Genomic DNA, 27,655 nt, shown 5'->3' with positions numbered 1-27,655 from the left:
TAGCATGTGTGTACTATACAGATTAAGTCAGCTTGCTTTTAGATTGAGGGAGTAACAGTCAGCAGGAGGTAGTCTTACATGGAGCCTGTTTGAGAAGCAGAAGCCAAACAAGTATAGAGTAGGGACATCACGGAATTTTCCAGCATCCACACGTACGTTCCCATCCACACGTATGTTCTCATCCACACGTACGTTACAACCTTGCAACTATGCTCTTCATCCAGAGTTGCAGGATATCTAGCTTCAGCGAGTTCATGCGGTATTTAATAGCTCATAAGAAACCTTTAAGGTTTGTTTCTAAACTTTACCTCGACGGGTATGCAGATGTTAAAGCGAACTCGGATCCACGTGAGCTGATCTTGCGCAATGTACTTCTTTCTGGCGTAGACCGGGGTGGTGTGCAGTGAGGGCTTTCATCGGCCGTCTCTGTCCCAGAGACCATCCAAGAGCTTTTTTGTCTGTCTGAAGAAAGCCAAATAGTTGATGACTTTGTATTTGGAGTTCGCAAAATCCTGGTATGTGATTCGGCCGCAGTTGACCTCGAGGCAAGTACTCGGAATGGTTTGTTGTTGCTTGTCGTCTAGGCGTATTTTGCACCGTCTCCAACAGACGTACTAACGCGTTCTAGGTACGTGCTTCAAAGACTACTAGGACAAACCCAGTCTATCCATCCATGTCATGCACCAAAACGTTAAGGTTCGAGGAGAAAATTGGGGATTAACCTTAGCTTCCGACCCCTGCTTGAGTATCCTTAGCGCAAGGCCTAAGGTGGAAGGTATGGCTTAGTTTCTGAGATTCAATCCATAGCACTAAAGCTCGCTAATTACGAATCATTCTTATTTGGACGACATAATTTACCAAAACTCTCTATATTATAATCTCCCAAGTAGCCTTAGTACTACTCAAGGGAGATGATAGAGTTGCAACAGATAAAGGCCTTGAAGGCTTAGATCCGTTTCGCGTGCGGATGTCAGCGCAAGATGAAGCCGACAAGGCAGAATAAGGGAACGAAAATGACCAGAGCCGGAAGGCACGTTTAAATAATCAGAGCAATCGAGACATGGCACATTTACAACCCGTCCGGGATGCACGGAGCCCGGCCCTTGTCGACTCCTGTAGACACTTGATACTTAAGATATCGCGAAGTAAGCAAGAACTAATATGGAAGATATTGAGTCCGGAGACAGCCATGCCGAAACTCGCATGGCTTGTGAAAATAGTGGGTATACACGGGGTAGGACATAATCCAAACACGTCGTACTTGACCTGGAATCATAGCGCAAAGTTCAAATAACGTAGAGAGAACGCGCTTACACCCAAACTGAGAAAAGGGCCGATGGTTTGTTCATCGATAGGTCGCCGAAAGCCAAATAAGTGTCCAGATGTCTCTGAGCAGCAGCCATAACTGTAAATCTAGTCCAACCTGACTCTAAGTCCCCTGCTGTCTGCTCTAGGACAGCCGATATCACTATCTTGCACCGGTAGAATATCCCGCTCATCACAATCTACGAGAGATATCTTGTACGCCCCTTGGCGAAACAAGGTACCCAAAACAATATACATCTCGGCCATAGACAAACTGTGAACGAAATGATAAGTCCTAGTATTGCTTCAAAGGCCGCTGAAATAAGGATGACAATACTTACTTCATGCCCAGACAATTCCGAGAACCACGTGCGAATGGCACCCAGTGCCTATCCATCTCAGGATTATAATGTCCTATCCAACGTTCCGGCTTGAACTTCATGGGCTCCGGAAATACATCCGCGTTTGTTTGTAAGAGGTAGTTAGACATACCCACAGGTGTCTACGGGAAAAAGTGATGTTAGTCATGACTCCACAACAAAATCCACAGCAACATACATTCTTAGGTATAATCCAGTGTTGGTAGTGAAGGTCCTCATCAGGAGATATGCGGACTTGTCGCCTGAAATGGCGATTGAGCCTGTCGGGAGATCAGATACCGATGGCGAGAGTGGCGTAACCCATTGCCATTCACCCACCTGAGTCCCTCCTTCAAGCACGCGGCAAGATATGGTATCTTCTCAAGTTCTGTCCATTTTGGGATGGTATGGGGAAAGTCTCCCATCGTACTTGCGAGTTCCTTCCGCAAGCATTGCTCTACTGCAGGATTAGCAAGAATATAGTATGTGGTCATTACTAGAGTAGAAGTGGTTGTCACAGTCCCTGCTCCTTCTAGAATGAAAGCCTCCCCTTGAAGTCGTGGAATCGATTTGACGGACTCATCCACGTCACTTTCGAGCAAGTGGCGGAACACAGAGGTTTTCTGACTCTTTTCACTTGTTTCGGCCTGATCGATCTCGCTCCGTATCTTGCTTATTTGATTCTCACCAAACTGACATCCATTCAATTAGTACAAACTCACGACTCCAAGTCTACAGATGAGACGAACCAATTTGAGTAAACTAAGGCTGGATACACTAGGATTGACCTTGTCGACAATCCAGCGCGGTACGGCTCTTACCAGCCTACCAAGTTCATAAAGTCAGATACACTTCTTAAAGTAACAGACTAGTAGTGCAATATACCTAGTGAGCCATGGGAAGTTACGAATTATAGGAATAACTTCCAACAGCTTTCGATTTGTGGTGTACCTGAAATATAGTAAATTATCGGGCATTAGTATCCATGCTTTGAGGCCGTACCATTCAGGAGAAAAGTCTTTCCCTTCTAGAAATCCAGGATTGTCGCCGCATGTGACACATCCAATCACGTCTCCCGCGAAGGACGCGAAGACTGCATTTAGCCAGATTACCTCACCAGTGCCCTTTCGAGATTGGAACTTTGTATCGAGAAGGCGGACTTCGCCATGGATGATATCTTCTATGCGCGAAATACCTTGGCGTGAGAAGAAACTCTCCAAAGGTTTACGCATCTGGCGATGTCGGTCATGCGATCTTGTGGAGATTATAGAGTCTTCACAACCCAAGCTGAATGTTGTTGGATTGGACAAAGGGCTAATATCCGTTCGCCGTTTATGTGCTGTCACGAAGAGCTTATCGTAAAAGTGGGAATCATTGATGTGGACCTCCCATGGGGTGACACGTACGATGGGACCTATAGTCGGTTATCTCAGTTCTGCGGTCTAGACGAACGCACTCGCAAGTTCAACTCTTACCGTATTTCTCGTGTAGTCGTCTGAGCACCTCCGGAAAATCATTGCTCCAGAGGTCTATAAAAGTCTCGTACCACCCTGTAGCAGCGGCAAGTTTCGGACCGGGTATTCCTGCTAAAGGTGACAATACCAAGCGGTATACAACTACTGAGATTCCATATCCAATCAACCAAGCACCAAGTGTGAGTAGAAAATCGTATGGTCGATTTTGTGCCCAACGGCACAATTGAATACCAAGAGAAGAAATATCATGATACAGAGTGCCAGCCATGATATGGGAGATTTCGTGTCTGGAGGGAAATCAATCTACTTCGCTGATAAGGACCAGCCAGAGGCTTTATACCAAGACGGACCTTCTGGTATCACCTATTCGTCGATTGTCGATATGATTCATAGTTATCGGCTTCGGGTATACGCCACAAATGAAGGTAGGCATGCGTCAAACGTCGAATATTTCTCAGCTGACACCATAATCCACAGTTCTCAGCTGAGATGTCAAAGCTACTTTTATCAACTGCAAGCAACTGTTTGCGGAGTGTCAAATCATTTCTAGCTACATGGGTCAATGCGTTAGTGCTGTAGCTTCGATGACTTTCACTTCACCCATCTCTCGGTCACATTATTTATCCCGCAGCCTCAAGCCTCGGAGGGAAGCCGTTAACATTTATCCGTCTGTAACTTTTTCAGCGCATCTTTTAGCATGTTTGCCCAGACGCGACACCTCTATTCACCATAGTCAATGAGGTATACGAGATATTATCCTGCATAGTAGTCCTATATATACGAAAACAAATATGAATATATTTAGTATTTTATGTCGTTACTATATCTAGAATTTTCTATATATTGAGACTTATAAGAAACTACCTATAAGATTATCTATAGTAGATTTAACTCCAACTCTAATCTACTATTCTCTTGTGTACTAATATAGAATATCTTATAGTATCAAATAGATAATATTAGAAGAAATTTTATGATAAGAGAATCGGTTATAAAGATCTATTTCGTATCCCACTAAGTATTAATACATCTCTTCTAATTATATAGTACTACATAGTATATACATAAGTATCGCTACTGTGTTAAGCATTAATTAGAAAGGATACTCTATCTAGATACATATATATATATATATATATATATATATATATTCGTACGTGTATACATTTAGCTTCTACTTTACTATATTATTCTTAAATATCGTGTTAAATTTGTTGAGGCTTACGATTTACTCTTACTTCTATTAGTTATCTATAGAAATGAAGGTATTATCTTAGAAAAAATTAGACATTACAAATTATCTATGAAAATAAACTCTCCTACTACTATAATATACTATAGGTATGTTTTCATACATAGTCTAGGTAGTTTAGACTTAACTATAAGAGTAATAGTAACATAGATAATATACAGGATAAGGTATCTTATGTTAGTATTACTTTGACCAATAATACTGATAATACATGATTACTATCTGAAATGCAGATGGCACATATGTAGGTGTCTGATAGCAGTTGCGCTGAAAGGTTATACCCAGATAGCGTTCCCATACTCCGGTGCTGACGCTAGGTCTGTATGCACAAACTCTTTAGCTACAGTTTGGTCATGATGGTACGACTTAAGTTGTAGGATAACATGTCAATCCCACGCGGATTACGCTAGTGCATTTGGAAGGGTATGCTAGGGAACTTGGGCATCACTGACTGGCCCCTTTGTGAAGCGTAATGTAACATTACGAGGTTATATAATTCTAGGTACTATCCAGCTTTGCAAACGCCGTCGCATCACACTTCCTTTCCACGAAACACAAAGTTTAAACTAAAAGACAGACCGAGCTTGTTAACGATGGAGTACCGTTACTCATACATGATTGATCCAGAGTCATATGACAATCAAGGGCTTTGCGTTGGAATTCCTGTGCGCGTGAGCCGCTACTCTTATCTGGACGATGCTGCTACTGTCCGACTGCGGAATGATTGGCGAAAGTATGTCGGTCCGCTACCTGCAACATCACTAGGAGGGAATATGGGGCCATTGTACAACTTCACTTCAGCAGCCATACCAGAATGTCGACCAGAACGGTTAGGAATTGTTGCTTATATCATGGAATTTGGCTTTCTTCACGACGATGTTATTGACGTAGCTAAGATCTCAAAGGTTGCTATGACTCGACCAATGGTTGTCCAATTCTACCTAGCTACTAACTGCCGTGATAGGCCATTGAGCTAAACGCTCAGGTCATGGATGCTTTGGACTGGAGCCCGGAGATTGGCGAAGTCAGCGTCGACTTGAATGGCGAAAGAAAAATCCTAGCCAACATCTTCAAAGAGCTGTCCGCTATCGACCCCGTGAGAGCGAAGAATGTTATAGACTATTGGAAGAAAGATCTCGACTTAAAGCGTGACCCGTCGCATTTTCCGTCATTGGATGATTATCTAAACTATCGGGTAGTTGATAGTGGGTCCTAGTACGTCTATTCGCTCTGATGTTTCTTGAGGCATACATACAAACTGACGATACTATAGTTTCTTGATCGCTATAGCCACTTTTGGCATGGCTATAACGATCCCTCCAGAGGAGATGGATCTATGTGTACAACTGACTCGACCTGTGTGGTTAGCTGCAGTACTCACGAACGATATCCAGTCGTGGGAGAAGGAGCAGAAGCTGGCAAAAATGCTTAACAAATCAAGTATGACCAATAGCCTTTGGATCCTGATGACACAGGAGTCTATGAGTCTTGGAGATGCACAGTGTCGTATTCTCCAGATGGTAAAGCAGTTTGTGGCTACATATGTTGACACGATAAAAGACGTGAAGGCAAATGAACAGCTCTCACTCGACTCGCGGGTTTTCATCGAGGCTATGGGATACATGATCAGCGGTAATCTTATGTGGGGAAATTCATGCCCGAGGTATCATCCAGAGCAGAAGTTAAATACACTACAGCTCTCGCAACTTATGCTAACTGAAGGATCCCTCGACCACAATGTTCCGACACCACCATCCTCGAATGCTAGCATAGCTCCAGAGAAAGAGATGTGCGACACCATTGATGCCACTATAGTATCTACAACCAGACTCCCTGAATTGCCAGGAACGGTATGTACCCCAGTGCTATAGTCATGTCAGATTGAGAGGAATGCTGACAGATTTCTAGGTTCTCTCGGCGCCAGCCGAGTATGTAGCATCGCTTCCATCCAAAAACATTCGAGAATTAATCGGCAACGCTATCAATGTATGGCTAGATGTTGCACCAGACGATATGTCGTGGATAAATCAGGCAGTTGGTATGTTACATAATGCCTCACTGATGCTCGATGATGTTCAGGATGACTCAAGTCTCCGTCGTGGTAAGCCATCGACTCATATGGTCTTTGGTGCCCCACAAACGATCAACTCGGCCAGCTATTACATTCTCGAAGCTATGAGCATTATCAGAAAGCACGATGACACACAAGGTCTCGATATCTTCAGTGGTAAGCTATCTCCGAGTGATAAGATATGCTCAAGCCCGTCAGCATTTCGCTAACACTAGATTACAGAAGAAATAAGAAATCTCTTTATTGGCCAAAGCTATGATCTGTACTGGAGTTCGAACGGGATCCGTCCGACCTTGCAACAATTTTTGGTAATGATTGACGGAAGTATGCCTCCAAGTCCTGATCCAATCAATATAACCCCTACTAATTGCCATCTCTAGAAACTGGTGGCCTTTTCCGATTACTTGCAAGACTCATGATGGCCAAAGCCCGGTTGCCTTTGGTGCCAAATCTTATACCTCTTATGACCCTGTTCGGAAGGTATTTCCAAATTCGCGACGATTATGCAAACCTTAACTTACCAGAGGTATGTCTGTTCATGATACATTCGTAGACGGAAATCAAAACTGACCGGAACAAGTATATGGAGCAAAAAGGATTTTGTGAAGACTTGGATGGAGGGAAACTCAGCATTGCTCTGATATATGCATTTACTCACTCGGAATCTCATCTGCTGGAAAATATAATTTCACAGCGGCACAATACAGGAAAACTTTCCGAGGCTCAAAAGAGACTCATCCTCCAATATCTGCAGGAGTCTGGTAGTGTCGAGTACACCATTACTATGCTTAGCAAACTAGGCATGCAGATATTGGCGGAGGTTGCGGGGATCGAGAAGCACTGTGAGATTGAGAATAAAGCCATTCAATCCTTGCTAGAGTTATTGAAGGTCTAGATCGTGTACCTCGAGTTAGTTACAGACATGATGAACTCCAGGAATTTAATATTCAAAAGTCAAACAATATATCCGCTCATAATATACCTAACTTATCTCTCTGTTTGAAGTATTGCATGGCAGCTCGACCAATTCGACATGCCCAGTAATAGACTAACATTCGTCTGAGCTTTGGCTACACCTTAATACGCTGGGTGCCTGATGAGAGACTTTTTTGACATAGAAACCTTGTTGTGAAACGAGAAATTAGATAATAGTCTCATTAGTCCTTAGACAAAATACGAGTAAGTCTATGTAGTTGTCTTAATAATGGAGGATAAGCCCTTCCAATTCACCATTCTCTCTCCATCTAGTAAGTTCGCGCTGATATTCATTAGGAGAGCCTGAGTAAAAGTTCGACCGAAGCAGCTTAGTACTCATTTGCCCTTCGTAGTTGAAGTAGCTGGGGGTGCAGCGACGAAGGAATTCATTCCTTGGCTCAGCAACGCGCAGACATTCGTGAACCCAGGCGTTCTCAGCCTCACCAGTCGGCTCGACTGCCTGTATACCCCGAGCTCGGCAACTCTCAATGATATATGCCATATGCTCTGCCTTCTCGATTATCGTGTGTGTGTAATTTACTGACAGGCCAGACTGGGCATGTGTCATCAATATCAAGTTTGGAAAGCCATGCGTGCCCCAGCCATGAAATGTTGACATGCCTTCAGCCCACTTTTTCGTTATTGGGAGTCCGTCGCGGCCAAAAATCTGTATGCCAGTACGTTCTGTCCATTCGGTCTGCCATGCGAAGCCTGTTGCGTAAATTATGCAGTCCAACTCTATGTGTTGGCCTCTTACAACCACGCCTTCTGATGTGACCGCTTCGACGCCTTTGCCTGAGGTGTCCACCAATGTGACGTTCTCTTTATTGAACGTCTGCAAGTATCCATCATGGAAGCACGGCCGCTTGCACAACAAATTGTACCATGGCTTCAATGCTGAAGCTGTATCTGAGTTCTTTGTGACTACTCGGTCGACGCGAGCTCGTATACCCTCCATGACCTCAAAATCTGCAAGCTGAGATGCTTGTGCCATCTGTTGAAGATCAGGCTGGGCTGGATTGCCGTTGCTTCCAGAGTTCTTTGTAGACAGACCCCCGGCGACCTTGCGCAACATTGTAGTCCATGCATCGTTGACCAAATCACCTTCGTTCGGGTCCGCAATGCCCGTAGTTATGGCATGAAAGTTGTCCATTCTTCTACGCTGCCACCCATATCCTAGTGATAGCGCCCACGGCTCGCTCGTTGGATGGTTGTTGCGAACACTAATTGAGGACGGTGTGCGCTGGAACACGAAGAGATGCTGCGCGTAATCTGCTACGTTTGGCACAACTTGGACCTGTATCATAATCAGCCTCAGATATGAATTTCGCCCAATCGTGCCTCCTTTAAACCATGTCAACTATCATCATGCTTCTTGAATCCTATCCACAGCTACTGGTATTATCGGTGATTGCTGAGATATACGGTGCATTGCGATTGAAATTCGACATGATAAATACTTACAGCCGAAGCTCCAGTACCGATGATACCGACCCGTTTTCCTTTCAGACCAAGCAGCTTGCCATCACCTTCGCCTTTCGTGTATGAATAATCCCACCGAGATGTGTGGAAGCTTGCTCCTTGGAAAGACTCAACCCCTGGTATGTTTGGGAATCTAGGAGTGCTTTGATTTCCTGGGCAGAGGACCACCCATCGCGCAGACAGGTGATCGCTCTGGTCCGTCTCTACCTTCCAAAGGTGGGAGCTCCCTGACCAGTGAAGACTTTTAACTGTAGTCTGGAACAATGCTTTTGAATACAGACCAAAATGGCGACCCAAGGTCTGCGCATGGCGGAAAATTTCCGGCGCGTAGCTATATTTCTCTTTCGGCATGTAATTGACCTCTTCCAGAAGAGGCAAGTAGATGTATGACTCAACATCACACTGCGCTCCAGGGTATTTGTTCCAGTACCTTGAAGAAAGTTAATCTACGAGCTTTGTTACGGATGTGATCGCAGGATTTCAAGGTCAATTCATGCAGACTTACCACGTACCCCCGAAATCACGACCTTGCTCGATAATAGCAAAGTCTTGAATGCCGCTTTTAAGCAACTGAATAGCACTTAAAAGTCCCCCAAAACCTCCACCTACGATGATGACCTCGTACTTAGCAGAAATCCCGTCCCTGATGAATTTGGACTCCGTATTCCCGTGCTTTTGAGCAACACCGAAGCCACCCCCTGTCACATGGCGATACCTTTGGGTATCTTCATCATTGAGGCGTAAATTGCGTTGCTCATCATATATGGCCTGGATTTTGTTGGGATCGAATGGCATCTCGACAGCATCATGGTGTGTATCAGTTGCAGCCATGGTTTCACTGTCCGAGCGTGACAGTATAGAATCTGCTGGATCCTTTACTGAAGTGAAAGGTCATGTATTGTATCATTTACCCGCTGTGGTCCTAGAAAATATCTTACTGACTTAGCATATAACATCGTACACAGCATGGTATGATCGCTGTCAGGCCTGCTAATCATACGAGACTCATGTATGCGGTTGTTTCCAGTTTTGTGGTTCTTGCATTTTCCAGTTTTGTGGTTCTTGCATTGCATCGCATCGCATTGCATCATGATACACAACATCAGATGATGATACATGCAGCTGCAGCCGCGCATTTCTTGTTATCTTGCGTATATACATCATGACATAGTTTGCCACACGAACAAGCTCATTGTTTAAACTGCTGCACTACTATCAAAGGAGTAATGAAGCTCTGATAGCGGTATGGACAGCTATCCTGGACAGTGTTGAAGCTAGAGCTTTCACACCTCGGTCTATGGTATCTCCTTCATCGTTTCCCTCAGCTGATGCATAACGTCGCATATGCCCTCCTATCATATCATATAGGTCACCTCTAGGCTTGACATTGTATTTGGAATGTATTGTTCTATGGGAAACATATCACATCATATCATCCAATTCTCTAGACGCAATGTAGCATCAAATCCTCTTCGGCTGTTTCTTTTAGCCGATGCATAGTCACGCATACTACCCCTGCAATAGCTCTCCCGTCACTCCACTACTGTTTTGTCGTATGCAGGTAACCTCCAAAATGTGCCATATCGTCTCCTTTGGATTTCCCATCAGATAATAAAATCTCGGATCATAGTAAAGTGAGCCTATATCGGTCATAATCATATCCTACAGTGAATTTGATCTTTTGTAAAGTTCTGCCTCTAAGATCCCTTAGGTCGTCCTTCAAACGTCGCTTAGAAAACATACGATCTCCTAGCCTCTTTCATTTCGAATACTCGAAACTTATGTCGTTCACACTGCTCGGAATATTCACAATTGTATGTTGCCAATTTACACCATTTTCATTTTCCTCGGATCTAAAACTTCTTTAGGTCCTTCTAGCAGGAGCTACCACAGTTACATACAATATTTTTCTTCATCCATTAAGAAATTATCCTGGACCATTGGTGGCTAGAGTGACCGACTTGTGGTACAAATATCATTTACTCAATGGGACACTTGCTTTTGAAATTAAGGCTGCCCACGATAAGTATGGAGAAGTTGTTAGGGTTTCTCCTAATGAACTAGGATATATCAATCCCTTAGCGTGGCAGGACATCTTTGGTCACCGACAAGGACAGCCGGAGAACGCGAAAGATGAACAGAGCTTGATTCGTGAGAGCCGAGAAGATGATATCATCAGCGCTGGCAGGGAGCATCACAGTTTCCTTCGCCGGCTAATGGCCCATGGATTTTCTGACAAGGCGCTTAGAGAGCAACAGCCAACCGTCAACAGCTATGTCAGCCTGTTAATACAAAGACTACAAGAAAAAGCAGAACATGGAGACGCTATCAACGTTCAGGACTGGTATAACGTAAGCCTTAAACCTGCTCATTATCGCTAAACAATACTTGAAAAACTTCCGTAATAATGCCTACCAGTTCATCACATTCGATATCATTGGGCATCTCGCGTACAGTGAATCTTTCGATTGTTTATCGAATTCCACATATCATCCTTGGATAAGAGTACTGAGACTATATGTCCGCGCAGCGGCTTACATCTTCGCTGTCAATCGCTTTGGAATTCTTAGGAAGCTCATGTGGCTAGTCTTGGTTCGATCCCAGGATAGAAGATCTCGTACTGATCATCACGAGCTTGTGCATGAGAAGTTGCTTCGCCGACTTGACAGAAATCCAGACTATACGGACCTGATGCAGAACATGATCGATGCCTATAGATTGGGTAAATTAAGCCTTGGAGATCTGTCAACTAATTCGCGTGTCTTTATTGTTGCAGGTTCAGAGACGACAGCAACATTACTCACTGGTTTCACATATTTCCTTGGCGCTCATCCGGATATACAGTCGCGGGTAACAACAGAGATCCGACAGACTTGCTCGAGCGCCGACGAGATCGATATGAACATGATGGGTAGGATGCCCTATTTTATAGCTGCTCTCGAAGAAAGCCTACGTATGTACCCACCCGGTGCTGGTACTTTTACTCGTGTTACTCCCCCAGAAGGCGCTATGATCTGCGGAAAGCATGTTCCTGGCGGGACTGGTGTTGGAATTACAATGTATGCTATGAATTACAGCGCAGAAAATTGGCAGAACCCAGAGGTATATGACCCTGAAAGGTTTCTTCCTGATGAGACCGGGAAGTGGTCAGGTGATCGAAAGGAAGCTTTACAGCCGTTCAGTGTTGGGCCACGGAATTGCATTGGTCGCAAGTACTTACCGCCCCCTCTGAGAATGGTACTACGTACGTTCGGGATGCTAACTGTGTAGTAGTCTAGCTAGAATGGAGATGCGCCTTATCATGGCCCAGGTAACAATCATCCTCCTGTTTGCGCTCTTCATTCATGGACGGGCTCAATGGAGAAGATCAGTATGCTAACATGTTATAGATTCTTTGGCACTTTGACATAGCTCTCGCACCCAATAATGTGGAGCTTCCCAAGCAGAAGATATATGTAGTTTGGGATAAAACCCCGCTGTGGGTGCATTTGAAACCAGTTGTAAGATAAGACTAGGATGTAATGCTCTGATAGTCTATCCGTCGTTTCAATAGAAGCTATGTTATAGAAGGCATAACTTCTCGAGTGACTGCACTGGCTCGGTCACGGTATTGATACGACTCGTTTGTGTTATTTCTAGTGTAAGAGGAGTTCCCTCACTCCGCTCTCGACTACTGCACCTACTAGGCCCACACCTACCACGGTCCATACCCATGAGTTCTTCAACTCCTCAACCTTTGGCCAGAACGAGTTGGTTTTCGCCTTGTACTGCTGTAATTGAGCAAGTTTAGCGGGATCTTCAGTCTTGTATCTCTCTTCTTGTGATGTCTCAGTCTGCGCATCGCCGCCTATATAGCGCAAGAAAGCATAGTTGGCGAGTGGACCAAGAACGGCGATAGGATGGAGGAGACCACATGAATAGAGAAGAATGGGAAAGGAGGCATGAATGAGAGTTTCGCCGAGATAGCTAAACAAGTCAATAAATTTGTACTATACGGACTGGGGTGGGAAAAGGGTACGCACTTTGGATGCCGAACAATGCTCCATACACCCCCTCGGTTCAGACTTTCTGTAGCCTTCTCTTTATGTGTGGCTAATTGGCGATCAGCAAGAGTTTCGAGTGCAAACCCAGTGCCGAAGATGAAAACAGCTACGAAATGAGCGACATGAGCGAGGCCAGCGGTAGGCGCTAGAGCGGCGCTTGCAGCACCATCGCGGAACGGAAGAACGACTGGGAGCGATATGATAGTCTGGAAGAGTGCTTCAGGTAGGAATATGGCGAAGGCGGCCTTGTTCCAGAAGTCGGGCTCCTTCTTAGCTTCAATATAACGTTCATCATCTTGGCCGCGAGCGATGCTGCGGGTCGCAATACGGTAGAGGAGACGAGTACCCCAGGCAGTGATACCACCAAGGAGGATACGTTCGGGGTACGAGAGCGTCTCCACGATCATAGTGAGGGAGACTCCAGCGAGCAGATGACGGCCCACAGCGCTGTACCATGCATTTGCAACTTGGGCGGCGGGCCAAAGATAGTCTTTCACATCGAGACGACCTGTGTAACGAGCGACGCTATATGCGATTGCGGCTAGACCTCCATGGAGCGATAGAGATGGGAGTATGGTTGACTGAAGAATGCCAACGGTGGCTGTCCGAAGAGGATTAGCTGTTCTGTCGCTAGGAGAGAATGTGCCAGTTCTATCGAAAGCCTCGCGTCTTTGATACTGGGCATCCTCAAATGAATGAAGACCTCGTCGAGCTTTATCAGTCAGTTTTCCGCTTGCAGCATCGAAGTGACCGCCATAGCGATCTTGCTCTGCGCCGGTCGTACCACGGAACGCATCTTTCGTCCTGATAACAGCATGATCGGCCCTCTCAGCTGCATGATTAGATCCTTTAAAGTAGTTGCCATATCGGTCTTGCTCAGAGCCAGAAGCATCTTGGAAAGCATCCTTTGCTTTACCAGCAACTCTATGAGCAGCATTGTCAATATCTCCAGCAGCATCCTTGAAAGTGCTCTTAAGTCTTTGCGCTGCGTCGTCTGGGCCTCGAAAGTACTGTCCATAGCGGTCTTGCTCAGAACCAACTCCTTTAGTGCCAGCTAACCTTCTAGCTCTTTCAAGACCATCGTTGCCAATGGAGAAGTATGTAGCCCAGGTGTCTTGCTCCGCACCACTTAAACCTCCGGACATCTTGGAACGAGCTTGTTCAAGGGCAGTCTGCTCGAGTCTAAAGTAGTGACCGAGGTGATGCTTTCCAGTAGAGATCTTGTCGCCTACTTTGTGAGCTGCTTGTTCAGCAGTCTGCTTAGCTCTGTCGATGTTGTCCTGGCTAGGAGCAAAGTGAGCGCCATACCGATCTTGCTCTGCAGCCATTGTGAGACTATGGAAGAGCTGTAGCAATGTAACGATTCCAAGTAGAGAAGAAGTCAGAGGTGGCAGAAGTTCTAAGAAGTGAACAGGCTGCGATGGTCAAGCTTGGCCAACCTCAGAACCTGACCGGGAAGTGACGTCGTTGTGATCGCTTTAGCGGAGGCGGATCCATTGCAGGGTGCAAGGTTCATGACCAGCTTTCGCTCTTCTGGTAGCTTACTTCTTAGTCCAAGTCTGGTCCAATTATAATTATTGTTGACGTACCTAGATGCCCTATGATCTATTAATTATATAGGATAAGCTTAGATCGTTTAGTACGTTTACCTTTTTGGGAGTAATGCATCTGGTCCCAGGCATCCAGACTTATATTACTCCATTTTAGATGGGTTGCGACTAGCTGGAAGAAACTCAAGAGAGCCACCTTGAATGTGAGCATCAAAGTCCTGCACAACTTTAGAGACAGGTGTCAATCAGCGTAAGTTCAAAGCATAGGCCAAATGGAGAAGTCATAGTACAAAAGCTTTAGAGTTTCCAAAAATGAGTGTAACTTACGCTCCTTTCTATTGGTGTAACAACAACTCAAGAAAATGAACCGACTACGATATACCACGCCACTGTGCTTGATGCCTGCCTGTAAGGACCGTTCTGCGCGGGCATATCTAGGGAGAGTATATATTGATCTGTAAACACTGGCGACATTAGTAAGCAGCCGATACTGCCTACCTCTACCTACGCTGCTAAGGAAAGTCATGGTAGTACCATGACTGGAAAATAAATTTGCGGGACGGTGATGAATAGCGATCCAGCTTGTCGGGCAAGCAGGCCTGATTTGTGGAATGTAGAAGCAAGTCAAAAAGCACTCACTAATTATGTAGTCTGATCCTTCGTTGCGCGGTATCAAGTTGTTTACATGTCTGGACAACAAGGATTGAACGTACCCAGCTTTTGGAATCAACTGGAGAGACGTTGCGTCTCGATGATAAACCTTGAGAACGGAAGGTGTCATTTTGCAAAGCCTCTCAGTGCGCGTCAATCTGGATGTTCGCATCACCTAGGTCGTGTTGATGAGATGCATAGTGGTATAGTCCGTGACTATTGGATCGATCGTGCTAGTAAGTCAGGCCTTTATACTGAAAATTCAGACCTGAATGAGGTAAAGACTATCATAAGAACAAGATCTGGGACAACATGCCCTGTGCAACGGGTAGAGTGATTTGACAAGATGCGTCAACTGTTCTGAAGAAATGACTTCCTCGCTCGATCTATGGTGAAGGCAACAGCAAACAGCGGCAGCGATGTACTCAGTAACCATGAGGTCGTAGGCAAGCTTGCTCGATGATCTTGGGAATGAAAACATGAATGTGTTGATGAACAGCGTCGTACTATCTCTTACCTGGGAGAGACAAAAAGAGCATCGAGTCCCTAATTATATACGAGGCCCGTGCAATTTTCAGGGTGGGCTATCCGCATGAAATGCCAGATGTTGAGCTCTAATGCCGGCAAAGGAAGTATTGCATCTTGTAGTTCGAGGGAACGGTTTAGGTCTGCCTAGGTACATTAATACTTGGATGTTAGAGCCGCAGAAATAGGTCACTGCTGCCACATCACACGACGGCTTATTTTGGCTATTTGCTGGCACATGAAACGTAGGCTAATGAAACAGCTACCAGTCTAGATGGGCTGGCGACGTCTTGAGTTGTTTTTGCTGCGCGATGTCATCTCTGATGAATAGTCTCCATACAAGGGTAGGTGTTTGAATAAAGGCCGGAATGCCATCTAAGGTATCTGCCAGCCTCCCTCATCGCGGGGCGCAAAGGACGATGAGCTCCAACAAGCCGCCGTTGAAAGGTGCAATTCATGTAATCGTGTAGATACGGCGCAGGTGTAGGTGTAATAGAGTAGATTGGGAAATGAGTTGTGCCCGCAGAGTACGTGGATGGGTGATGGGCTACTCGAGGTATTTGAAGCCATCGATCGCAACAAGGTGGCTGGTGCTTGGCTGGCCACAGTAGGACAAACACGACAACCAAAATGCCCGAAAAATTCGTTTGCCGGAGAACTGCCAACCTTGCTACTCTGTAGGGTATTCATTTCACCAATCGTCGCATTCATTCTCCTTTGTCTGTTCACAACACACACACGCACCCACATTCCACTCTGTCCCTACACACTGCTTCAATTATCATCTCGTCCCTGTCCGTGGGCCCTCTGTCTAATTTCCCCACGCCCGTCTCCCGCATCGGGGAGCTATCGGCGATAGCTTCTTGGTCAGATCCACCTTCGACTGCACCTTGCGCCTTCGGGTTTGTGACCCTTGCGACACCGCTCTCCCATTTCTCGACACTTGAGCCTCCCGTCAACGTCGCCATACACTCTCCATTGACAACCTTGCTATCATCGACGGTTCTTTTGTTTGTATCAAGAACCCGTATTATACAGCATGGCGGCCTTGAAAGAGTCGGTGCAGGAAGCTCTGCTGGGATCCACACAGGAGCCAGGTCTGTCGGAACAAAGCAGACAAAGCTTCATGAAACACGCAAAGCTCGACGAAGCATCAGGAGACTACTTCCTCGAAGAGGATGACTTCATCAACCTGATTGCACCAGAGAATGAAGACTATGTTGGTATCCCTGACAAGCTGAAGCTTGAAGCTAAGACTGACCTTCCATCGCCATCAGCACAAGATCAAACGTGACCAATACTCCCTACTATTCAAAGTCGCCGATCGAAGAAAACAAGGCAAAGTGACCCTGTCCGACTGGACCAGCTTCGACAACCTTCTCAGCAAACCCGACGCCGAATATGAAATAGCCTTCCGAGTGTTTGATACCAAAGGCATTGGTTTGGTTTCATTCGAGGATTTTGAGCGGATCTACAATGAGAACAAGTCGGAAAATGCCCTACCATTCAATTGGTCGTCGGAATGGGCGGCGTTGTACATTGGTTCTAATAACAAGAGGCATACGATGACATACCCACAGTTCTCGCAGATGTTGAGAGGTCTGCAAGGTGAGCGCGTCCGACAGGCATTTTTACATTTCGACAAGAACAATGATGGTTACATTGAGCCCGAACAATTTCAGCGTATCATCATTGAGACTGCACACCACAAGCTTTCCGACCATCTTCTCGAAAACCTTCCAACGCTCTGTAACATTTCCGCCGGAAGCAAGATATCTTACGCCAATGTTCGCGCATTCCAGAACATGATCCGCGAAATGGATCTGGTCGAGCTCATTCTCCGCAACGCAACTGCGAAAAGTCCAGATGGAAAGATTACTCGCACCGACTTCCTGAATGAAGCTGCTCGTATTGCTCGTTTCTCCCTCATCACTCCCATGGAAGCCGACATCCTGTTCCACTTCGCTGGCCTGGATGATACGTCAGGACGCCTAAGCTTGATGGATTTTGCAAAAGTCTTGGATGCATCGTGGCACAACTACTACAAACGAGCCGGGCAAGGGCTGGTTTCTGCTGTAGGCCAGGCCGGTGCCGAAACCTTTTCCAAAACTAAAAGCTTCTTCCACGACGTCCTGGAGGCAGCGCATCATTTTGCTCTTGGAAGTCTGGCTGGTGCATTCGGAGCATTCATGGTATACCCGATTGATTTGGTCAAGACGCGAATGCAGAATCAGCGTGGACGCGTTGGTGAGCTGCTGTATCAGAACTCGCTCGATTGTGCAAAGAAGGTCATTCGCAACGAAGGTTTCAAGGGTCTCTACTCCGGAGTCCTGCCTCAGCTTGTTGGTGTCGCGCCTGAGAAGGCCATAAAGCTGACTGTGAACGACATTGTTCGTGGGAAGTTCATGAACAAGGAGACTGGTCAGATTTGGTTTCCGGCAGAGATGTTGGCCGGTGGCTCCGCTGGTGCTTGCCAAGTGGTGAGTGACCTCGCTCAGAGATGGTCGATGTACAAAATAAAGGCTAACATCGCTGTGTATAGATCTTTACCAACCCTCTAGAAATAGTCAAGATCCGGTTACAAGTACAGGGAGAGATGATGAAATCAGCTGAGGGTACTCCAAAGCGATCTGCGATGTGGATCGTTCGCAATCTCGGTCTCGTCGGTCTTTACAAGGGCGCTTCAGCCTGTCTTTCTCGCGACGGTACGTACTGGAATTTATACCTCGTACGAGGATTAACTAATTTGAATCTTCAGTTCCCTTCTCAGCCATTTACTTCCCAACATACGCCCATCTCAAACGCGACCTCTTTGGTGAGTCGCCTACGAAGAAGCTCGGGGTTCTACATCTCCTCACCGCTGGTGCGATCGCTGGTATGCCGGCAGCGTATCTCACGACTCCATTTGACGTCATTAAGACGCGTCTGCAAGTTGAGGCTCGAAAGGGTGACCAAACATACAACGGGCTGCGACACTGCGCGAGAACGATATACGAACAAGAGGGTTTCAAGGCATTTTTCAAGGGAGGTCCGGCGCGTATCCTTCGGTCCTCGCCGCAATTCGGCTTCACGCTCGCTGCATACGAAGTGTTACAAAACCTGCTGCCGATGCCAGGCGGGCACGGCGCGGACGAGGACAAGGCGGGCCCCTCTGGGTTCACAGAACCTGGGGTTGGACTGCAAGCAGCGAGCGCACCTCTACCGTACCTGCGAAGCCGAAATAGTTTGAAGATCTTGCTAGATTTAGACATGAATTTCGGGCGGCCAAAGGGGCCAGAAACAAGCAAGGCATGGGCGCCGTTTAGAATGATGGGCGGAACCAAGAGCGAGACATAAAGATCAGGGGGGAGAGACGGCTATTGATGGGAGGGAAACGCCCAAAAAAAAACAGTTACATTGACCACGATCGACTTTTCAAAGCATATCAATCCATTTCAACCCAATCCAGAACCCACAAACAAAGACAAGACCGGAGACTATCCCATGGTCGCGCTTCGGCATGCTTTTCAGTTCCTTGGTCACGCATACCTGGTCCCTATTCTATGCATTTTCTCTCTTGTTGGATGCGCGTGTCTGATGAGCGTGTGGCTGTAGCGGAAGGCTAGAACGAACGTTTGTATATGGCGGCATCATAGCCTTCTCTCATTCCTTTGGGGACCCTTGTCTTGGCTGTCTTGAAGAGCGATAGATTTAGATCTAGACGTTGTTGGTGTGAGTATGTTCCCGTGTGTGGTTTGTGTGTTTGAGTATCAAGCAGGGTATGTGTATAGAGCGAGCAGTAAGTTAGGTATGAGGCCAAAAGGGAGAGCATGCATATTGAAATACATATAGATAGATGTATACTTCCATATTGTTTTTTGTGTGTCTTGCCAGTGACTATCTACAAGTTGTTTGGCACGTGTACGTTCACACCGCCTGAGTGGAATGTAATGTCTCATAAGCAAAACGTTCAGTGCGTGTCTAATAACTCTACGAGTTAGTTTGAGTGCCCAGAAGTGGCTTGAGCAATCGAAGGGATACCGTTTGCACACAAAGGGTTACTGTTTACAGACTAAGGGATACTATTTATGAGTAAATGGGAAAAGTATCTAAAAAATCAATTATCTATCCTCTATAGATGAATCAGCGAACGAATGCTTTTCCCACTCCTAGTGTCTAGTTTCAAGTCTACGACACTGTTTTCCCGCATGCTACCTAGATCGCATGTGGTTCTGAATAGTAGGATATAGTGCATACGCGTCTCAGTTGGGTGCATCGGAGTAATATGTCAATGTCAGAAATGTGCAAGTATAGGCGTGGGCATGGGATTGGAGTGTTTACAGAAGGAAATTGTGGGGAAAGTGGGCGTGGGGGAAAGTGGAGCGTGGGATCCATGTGGTAAGGACCCAGTCTTGTTCTTTCTTGTGAAAGACCTACTTGCTCAAGCGATCGGGTATCTGATGTGGTATCATGTTTCATGATACTCTGTTTCCTCACATCGGTTCAGGATATATGGCCGACCGACCGGTGTGGTGTTGCTGCTGCTGCTGCTGCTACAACATACATATACAACGGTAAATATATGGGATTCAATGTGATGCGATTGGTGCTGGAGTGACGAGTTGCAGCTGACATGCATGCATGTTGATTTCGATGGCCTTTCTCAGCCCCAAGTGCAATGTCCCAGTTATCTGACTGGGGACAAGCGGGGCGAGCCCTTCGCGAGGAGCCGCTTGTGCGCCACGCAACAACCAATATGATACTGTGGTGTGCATTAGGTGACCAGCCTGATGGCGACGCGGGGAGGCCGGGATTGGCATGCATCTGTCTATCTATCCGCGTACGCAGTACTGAGTTTCCGGTAAGAAGGCCTGCGAGCATGGTTGTGAACTGCCGGCTGGGGTCGCGCATACTGTCTGAAGCGAGAGAGGGATACCCAATCCAATGGAGAAGCCTACACTCATGTCCATTGTCATGGTCGCGCTGGCACCCACCGTGGACTGTAGAACGCGAAATAAGAAAATGATGGTGGATACTACTACTGATTCGTAAATCGATCGGCTCATACCTAGACGGCCAAGCGTATTATGGGCGAGCTCGTATGTGAGACCAAGCGAATAGATTGCGAAGAAGATGTTGTATTACCGGCAAGAAGAATCCATGGTGCAGAGATGTGATCGGTCCGCATCTTACATGTTCTAATCCAATGTGGGGCTGAGGCTGCAGGATGGATCACTGTCTCTATAGCCTATCAGCCAGCCTTGTTGACGTTGTCTGATATATGCGTACAGGCTGGCATACTAGGATCATGTATGTACACGTGGAGTATTTGGATAGTGTGGACAAATGACATGAAAGTGATCTGGAGGCTCTAGGATAGATAGCATGGAGGGACGAATGCAGTCGGATAAGACTGGGACGGTTAGAGCCAACGGGATGAGGCGCATGAACACAGCATGCGGCTGGAAACTCGATCGGGAAAGAAAGTCGTGTGCGAGACAGCAGCTAGTCGCCAGCAAGGCGGGTTGAGGAATTGGATATTGCTGATTTGCAGATGCGGCATGGGTGGTTGATGAATGAATAGCCGCGAGCCAGGGCCAGGAGAGCGGAACGCGGAAAGCAGAGAGAGGGGCTCATGGAGATGCAGAGTAGTATTAGCGAGTAGAACAGACATGTCACAAATGAGGTTCAGTAACGACTTAGTAAGCAACAAAGAAGTTCCAAGTTGTTGATTCTAATTATCCAGAGAGAGAGAAAAGAGTATGAGAGTACGCTGAGTGACTCACATGCAGTGGTATGATTGATGCCTTGATGCCTGGTCCTCTTTGCTAGCGATGGCTCGAAGCCCCACTCTCTCTCTACTGGCCCTCTCTCTACTGGCCCTCTTCTTCTCATCGCGCAACTCTCCTTTCTGTTATGAACTTTGCGAAGTCGTTTCATCATGGGCTCCAACCGGAGCTACCTTTCTACCTGCCTGCTCCGAGTTCTTACTTGTAATATCCGCTTTCCGAATCATGCCCCAAACATATCTTCGCACAAGTCCTTAGATAAACCTCCTCACGAGCCCTCAAATGAGCCTTCCAACACACCGTCGAACGAAACCAGACTTTCCAAGGAACCCATAAATGAGCCCTCGCCTTTCGAGGAAATTTCAAACGAACCCGGTGTTGACTCGATACCCCCAGGCGCGTTACATTTTATAGCCGGCGGGAAGGCCGGTATCATCTTTACCATCGATGAAAAGAGAGTATTGAAAGAGTTCCACTCACCTGAGGACGGGAATGGGGAAGTTGAGCGTGAGGCTTATCAGCGTCTTGGCTCACATCCTAATATCACGAAGCTCCTATGCATTCGAGCAGATGGCTCTATTGTGCTTGAACGTGGGACAGCCCTCAGGACTCTATGCCAATCTGCTACTGAGATAGCGCTGGTCACGAAAATTGACTGGCTAATTGATGCCGCAAAAGGCTATCAATATCTACACGAATGCGGCATCATCCACTGTGATGTAGGGTGTAATAACTTGATCTCAACAATGGAAGGGGTCAAGCTTATTGATTTTGAAGGCTGTAGTATTGACGGCAGACCAGGCGATTCCTGTTACGAGTGGTTCAGCTACCGACCAGCTACACCCTATACCAGCCGAGCTACAGACATCTTTGCGTTTGGCTGTACAATCTATGAGATTGTGACAGGTAGACCACCTTACCATGAGCATCAATCGCGAATAGATGCCGGTCCTTACGTCGAGAAGCTCTATACAGCCTGCGAATTCCCTGATACTACAGGCCTGCCTTTAAACCATGTGATGCAAAGTTGCTGGCGTGGCAGATTCGGTTGTATGAGTCAGATTGTCCGAGATCTAGAGCATTCAAAGAGTCTTATAGAGAGAAGTGCTTAACTAAGCTACCATACAAGGTCTAGGCAGTTCGCATCTACTAACTACAGTACGGGGTATAGGCAGTTCACATCTACTAACCAATCTCCAAAACCACCGGATGGAACTCCATAGTCATTATATATTGATGGACCCATTCCCGAAAATGTTGCTCGTCCATAGTTATCGGGATACCGTAGGTACACATAGCTGCTTGATAGACTCTTTAAGTTAGAGTATTATTCTTGTAGTCTAATACTGTGTCCTGCATTAGAGAGACTAGCATTTCGACTATGTAATACTGATCCTAAGAAAAGATGTAGTAAGAAGAATAGTCCATTGATCTGTTCTAAAGGTTAGTTGGTTGTGTGCTCGTCGAAACCTTTATATATATATATATACACAAGGTAAAGACGAAGTTGAATGATATGTTGAGAATATGACGAGTATGTCACTGTCCGTCGATTAGCCAAGGTTTGACATGCACCCAAGATATAGTATACACACATACTTGGACATCATTAGTACACAAACACTAGTGAGGACCCCCTGGCGATAATAGAGTCGACTCCACAACCTACTACCTTATAGGCTGTGCTCCGTGCCCTCACTCCACTGATGAGTCTCTCTTCTTCGCGCACGCCAGGTTCTACACTCTCTTTCTACTTCACTGGGGTATCTACTACACCTGGGTGGGACCTGGGTCCTCGAGAGGTGGATGCAGAACGGAGAGGATAACCTGCCCTTGCGCCCGCCCCTCGACAAATGGGAAAAGGGAAGAGGGAAAAAAGGCGGCGGCGGCATGCTGATGGACAAGCAACAGATGGATGGATGGATGGATGGATGCTCTGATACGGACGGCTCATTGTCTTGTGCCTCTTCGTCCAAAGCTGTGCCGCTCCCGCACCTCAAGCCGTCTCATCACTCGCATCTTCACATTATGTACTGCTGCTGCTTCCTGCAACTCCGTTCGCAATCCTTTCTCCTTATTTGTCTCGACTCTCAACTCTCGACTCTCTGTTGTCCTGGCCTTGCGCCATCCTTGCCCTTTTACACGACGCGCCCTCTGTCGTGCGTCTCTTCGCTGCAAGGAAGTTGATCGCCTATTCTGTCAGCTCCGTGCAGCTTATAATACAGACCAACCTCATCCTATCCACCTTATCCCCGCGCCGCTGAGCCTCCTCGCTCCGAATTTCCACACCCTCGCCTGTTCTGCCATCATTCACTTCATACCTCCACCCCATTCAGCGTTGTGCTGTCATACCTGACCGACTGACTGACCGACTGACTGACTGCGTGTCCTGCTACCGCTGTTGTGGCTCGCTCGGGACTGCGATTCGGCTTATCTCAAATGCCACATTCTGCCCTGTCCGTATACGAGCACGTTTCGATCGACACTAACCTTCCCGCCCGTCTATGAGGCTCAACTTATAGCGCTCGTTGTACCGGGTATGTATGCTTTTCAGCTGTGAATAATTACAACCTGCTCTCTCTCTCTCTATCAAGTCTTCACTTGTCTGTTCTCATCATCTTCTTCTTCCCCTAGTAATACTGTTATTTGTCACCTCTCATAGCCTCGTTGCCTTCTACCTCCAGGTCTTGGGCTTGAGATATACCCCGCCGTCCGACCATTTATCCGACATGCAGGACCGAATCCCATACATGGACCCACATATCCCTTTCTACACTATCACATTTCTCTCACCTCCAATGACGTCTCCTGCCCTGTCTCTCCTGCAACAAAAACTTGTGGTCGTGCCGCAATACCGCTCTGCATCGCGATCGGTGTCTGTGGCCACTCGGTGTTTCGGAACCTTCCAAGGTTCTGCTGCTTCGCTGAGGCTCTACTGACCACTAAGTCCAGGCTGTCCATCATTCCACATCTCCACTTTCTCGAGCCTGACTTTTAGAGGCTAGGCTAAAGTCGCCTGGCCTCCGTCCGGATGCTCTGAATGAATGCTTCTTATTATTCGGACGAGGACGGGCTTCACAAGTCACCTTTGCTTGAAGCAGTCAGAGTCAAAGCTATCCCATCCCCGTCACCACCACCCCCTTTCCCCATCCTCAACCCTTATATTTGTCCGGTGACTGAGCATACCGATTCAACACGACATAGCCATCGTGCATCATCACCTGGTCAGGCCGACCAAGTATTGCTGGGGTTTATGAGTCCTGACCACCCGGACATTGCTCGAACTGCTGCGACTGAGGTGCTCGATTCAGCATCACAACCTGAAAACGACGCATCCAAGCAACAACGACATGGCCAGCAGCGGCGCAATCGACACTCTACAGATGGTCCGAAAATCGATCCAGGCTCGTCTGATCTTGTGAGTGTTGCACAGAAAGCTATCGCCCAAGCCTCGGTCAAGCGCTCCGAGATTCCTGCTCTCCAACTAGACATGAGGCGTGTCTCGGATCCACAATCTCCAACTTCTCCAATTCCAATGAGTCGAGCTCGGAACGACTCCGAGATCGGCAACCTGATCAGTGGTGTTGCCATGGTAAACACATGTAACGAGCAGAGGATGTCTCCGCCTTGGAAAGGGCACTTCTCCCCCGGTCGCTCACCAACAGATGGGAGGATGCTTCATGACGGCGAGCGACATGATTCTACAATGTCTTCAAGACTGCGATCCTTATCCATCCCTCAAGCGATAGATTACGCCAACACGCTCCCGCCATTCCAGCTGCCACAATCTCCCACCCCCAGCATCAACAGCCCCGAAGCCAGAAACCCATCCCTGCCAAGCTTCCGGCAACTTAGCGATATCGCGGAAGCAGCTGCAAGGAACAAGGACGCCGATGCATTCGTTCAGTTCCTCAACCAGCAGCGTGCATCCATCTCTTCACCCTCCGGCGGAGCGGGCCAGTCACCAACGAGTGCCAGAAGAACCTTCAGCATCAGCTCCCAAGTCTCTCCCACCTCTACTTGGCTTCCTTCGATCAGCAGCCATACATCGCCCAGCACGATGCAGGGCGATTTCTCCCCACGCGATCCTTTCAGTCAGGGTCCACAGATCACGTTGAATACTACGACTCGGCGCCCGTCACACCCATCCGACACCAGCAATCTATACCTCCTCTCCTCGAGCTCTGAAAGCTTCAGTCCCACCTCACAGCCATCACCAAATGACAACCTGCAGCGACTGAGCATGGACGGAATGAGACCTATACTACCCCCGCCACACACGCAGGGCCAGCAGCAACCTACAAGCCTGCACTCGCTGCCGTCGTTGGGACTTGGTGGAGCCTTCAACTGCGAGTTTCCCGGCTGCACCGCGCCACCTTTCCAGACTCAGTATCTTCTGAAGTGAGTGATACCCTACCATCTTTACGACCATCACTGATGCAGTGTACATGTAGCTCTCACGCCAACGTCCATTCGCAAAGCCGGCCGCACTACTGCCCCGTGCCAAGCTGTCCACGAGCAGAGGGCGGCAAGGGCTTCAAGCGGAAGAACGAAATGATCCGTCACGGCCTCGTGCACGACAGTCCTGGCTATGTATGCCCGTTCTGTCCCGACCGTGAGCACAAATACCCTCGGCCAGACAACCTGCAGAGGTAAGAAAAGTTCTTTTCTCGTTATCGTTCGTCGTCGTCGACTGTGCGTGCATTAACGCTGACTGCATTCCCCACCTGTGTAGACACGTGAGGGTGCATCACATCGACAAGGACAAAGACGATCCCCAGCTGCGCGACGTGCTGGCGCAGCGGCCCGAAGGCGGCAGTCGCGGCCGCCGTCGACGTGTGGGCGAGCGGCTGGAGTTTCGATGAGCAGCCTGCCTTTCCATCACGCCTTTTTACGTTCTTCGTTTATCCTCTAACTAGGCACCTCCCTGCGTGGCTTTGCGCACATCGTCCGCATCGCGTATCGAATTCCTGTATATTTCCGACCTACGTTGTATCTCCTTTCACGTTTGATATCCCTTCTCCTATGTATGTATGTATGTATGTATGTTCTCGCACACTTTGTTTGCCGCGTTTTAAGGCTATCAACACTCGTGGGCGGTGCGAATACAACGGTCGGCCATCTCTGGGAGAATCGTTTTGTCATCAGGGGCAACGAACGACTCGAACAGCGTCGGGGGGGAACTTGTCTCTTTTTTTTTTTCCCTTTTCCATACTTCCACGCATGGACATGGCGGGAATGCCACGCGCTTCTTTTTTTTTCTTTTGTTTCCCTCTGATCAAAGGTTTTCTTTTGGGTTCAGGGACGGTCGCTAGAGATACCACTATTTGCAACGGGGTTTTTTTTTCCTTCGTTATTGCTAAAAAATCTTCTGCTGTGTGTTGCTGTGAGAGTGCCGCTTTCTGCTTGTCCTGCGGGCTATCCATGTGCTGCTAGATCAGTGCAGTAAGGATGTGAAGCGAAGTATGTGAACTGAACTGAACTGAAGTGTGTAAACCATGTACCAAGCAACCCTCCGACGAGAAGCAGCGCCGTGACGGTGTAGTATACCTCCTTTCACTGACGCCTCCTTTTTCCATGCAAGCCTCCCGATATCAGTGTGACGTACCCGGCATTATGAACTCGCGGAGGATACGTATACCTACCTATATACCTGCGCACCTGTGTTCATGTATATATATGAGCGTCCCCCTTCCCCTGCCCAACCTGTTCATGCTCTCCACATGCGGCGGTTCAAAGGGCAACGCGATCAGACTGCAGAAAGATGAAGCCGACGTTCATGTTGGTGGGTCGTCGACTTGTCGACCTGAGACGTACGCATGGCGTGTGTTCTGGGTTGTTTGTTGTGTGGTTCCGGTGGGTGTTGTTGTGATGGTGGTGGTCAGCGTGGAGGAGGGATGATGGGGTATAGTGCTGCGAGGTGATGGTGGTGAATGTTTTGATGGGAGCTGGGCGTACGGAGAGAAAGAGCGTTTGTTTGTGGAGTGGACGGTCATGTTATTGGGGGTATGGTATTTAGCACTTCTTGTAGGCTTCAACGATAGTGTTGGTCTTCGATGTGAGAGCAAGCTCGCTGATACATGAACTAATGTAGATATAAATCCCACTCGTCCATCTGATATATCGAATAATGACAATCATCATCATCATCACCATCATCATCACCAGCGCGACCAGCACGACCCATGGTTTCAGAGCA

At 47.4% G+C, this 27,655-nt stretch overlaps 8 protein-coding genes across 8 annotated transcripts; 5 read left to right on the top strand and 3 right to left on the bottom strand.

Moving 5' to 3' along the window:
• Positions 1–1,413: 1,413 nt before the first annotated feature.
• EJ05DRAFT_539343 (putative benzoate 4-monooxygenase cytochrome P450) lies at positions 1,414–3,407 on the bottom strand (the record flags this gene model as incomplete). The annotated part of the gene is made up of 8 exons (XM_033749509.1): positions 1,414–1,579; positions 1,647–1,807; positions 1,864–1,945; positions 2,004–2,356; positions 2,414–2,489; positions 2,550–2,615; positions 2,667–3,078; positions 3,140–3,407. 8 exons carry the CDS (start codon positions 3,405–3,407, stop codon positions 1,414–1,416), a joined length of 1,584 nt encoding a protein of 527 aa, XP_033598813.1.
• Positions 3,408–4,984: 1,577 nt separating this feature from the next.
• EJ05DRAFT_501866 (terpenoid synthase) lies at positions 4,985–7,357 on the top strand (the record flags this gene model as incomplete). Its single annotated transcript, XM_033747168.1, has 7 exons — positions 4,985–5,296; positions 5,356–5,606; positions 5,665–6,241; positions 6,300–6,618; positions 6,685–6,786; positions 6,843–6,988; positions 7,043–7,357. 7 exons carry the CDS (start codon positions 4,985–4,987, stop codon positions 7,355–7,357), a joined length of 2,022 nt encoding a protein of 673 aa, XP_033598812.1.
• Positions 7,358–7,660: 303 nt separating this feature from the next.
• EJ05DRAFT_517774 (phenylacetone monooxygenase) lies at positions 7,661–9,750 on the bottom strand (the record flags this gene model as incomplete). Its single annotated transcript, XM_033748684.1, has 3 exons — positions 7,661–8,734; positions 8,902–9,349; positions 9,425–9,750. 3 exons carry the CDS (start codon positions 9,748–9,750, stop codon positions 7,661–7,663), a joined length of 1,848 nt encoding a protein of 615 aa, XP_033598811.1.
• Positions 9,751–10,517: 767 nt separating this feature from the next.
• On the top strand, positions 10,518–12,428 carry EJ05DRAFT_466664 (putative cytochrome P450; the record flags this gene model as incomplete). Its single annotated transcript, XM_033742816.1, has 6 exons — positions 10,518–10,553; positions 10,631–10,733; positions 10,788–11,270; positions 11,338–12,131; positions 12,193–12,229; positions 12,309–12,428. The coding sequence occupies exons 2-6, from the start codon at positions 10,701–10,703 to the stop codon at positions 12,426–12,428; spliced, it is 1,467 nt and encodes a 488-aa protein (XP_033598810.1). The 5' UTR covers positions 10,518–10,553; positions 10,631–10,700.
• A 126-nt stretch (positions 12,429–12,554) lies between these two features.
• EJ05DRAFT_441357 (uncharacterized protein) lies at positions 12,555–14,107 on the bottom strand (the record flags this gene model as incomplete). The annotated part of the gene is made up of 2 exons (XM_033741982.1): positions 12,555–12,885; positions 12,942–14,107. The coding sequence occupies 2 exons, from the start codon at positions 14,105–14,107 to the stop codon at positions 12,555–12,557; spliced, it is 1,497 nt and encodes a 498-aa protein (XP_033598809.1).
• A 2,248-nt stretch (positions 14,108–16,355) lies between these two features.
• On the top strand, positions 16,356–19,079 carry EJ05DRAFT_539340 (putative mitochondrial carrier protein). The gene is made up of 4 exons (XM_033749508.1): positions 16,356–16,907; positions 16,966–18,168; positions 18,231–18,393; positions 18,447–19,079. The coding sequence occupies exons 1-4, from the start codon at positions 16,728–16,730 to the stop codon at positions 19,022–19,024; spliced, it is 2,124 nt and encodes a 707-aa protein (XP_033598808.1). The 5' UTR covers positions 16,356–16,727; the 3' UTR covers positions 19,025–19,079.
• Positions 19,080–21,418: 2,339 nt separating this feature from the next.
• EJ05DRAFT_63099 (kinase-like protein) lies at positions 21,419–22,788 on the top strand. The gene has a single exon (XM_033749822.1). The coding sequence runs from the start codon at positions 21,609–21,611 to the stop codon at positions 22,566–22,568; it is 960 nt and encodes a 319-aa protein (XP_033598807.1). The 5' UTR covers positions 21,419–21,608; the 3' UTR covers positions 22,569–22,788.
• A 1,429-nt stretch (positions 22,789–24,217) lies between these two features.
• EJ05DRAFT_63082 (uncharacterized protein) lies at positions 24,218–26,297 on the top strand. Its single transcript, XM_033749821.1, has 2 exons — positions 24,218–25,857; positions 25,911–26,297. The coding sequence occupies exons 1-2, from the start codon at positions 24,497–24,499 to the stop codon at positions 26,110–26,112; spliced, it is 1,563 nt and encodes a 520-aa protein (XP_033598806.1). The 5' UTR covers positions 24,218–24,496; the 3' UTR covers positions 26,113–26,297.
• The last annotated feature ends 1,358 nt before the right edge of the window (positions 26,298–27,655 follow it).

The sequence above is a fragment of the Pseudovirgaria hyperparasitica genome, assembly GCF_010093815.1.
Source record: "Pseudovirgaria hyperparasitica strain CBS 121739 unplaced genomic scaffold EJ05scaffold_11, whole genome shotgun sequence".
Lineage (NCBI taxonomy): Eukaryota > Fungi > Ascomycota > Dothideomycetes > Acrospermales > Acrospermaceae > Pseudovirgaria > Pseudovirgaria hyperparasitica.
The sequence above is the reverse complement of the archived record's forward strand: the minus strand, read 5'-3'. Positions and strand labels throughout refer to the sequence as shown.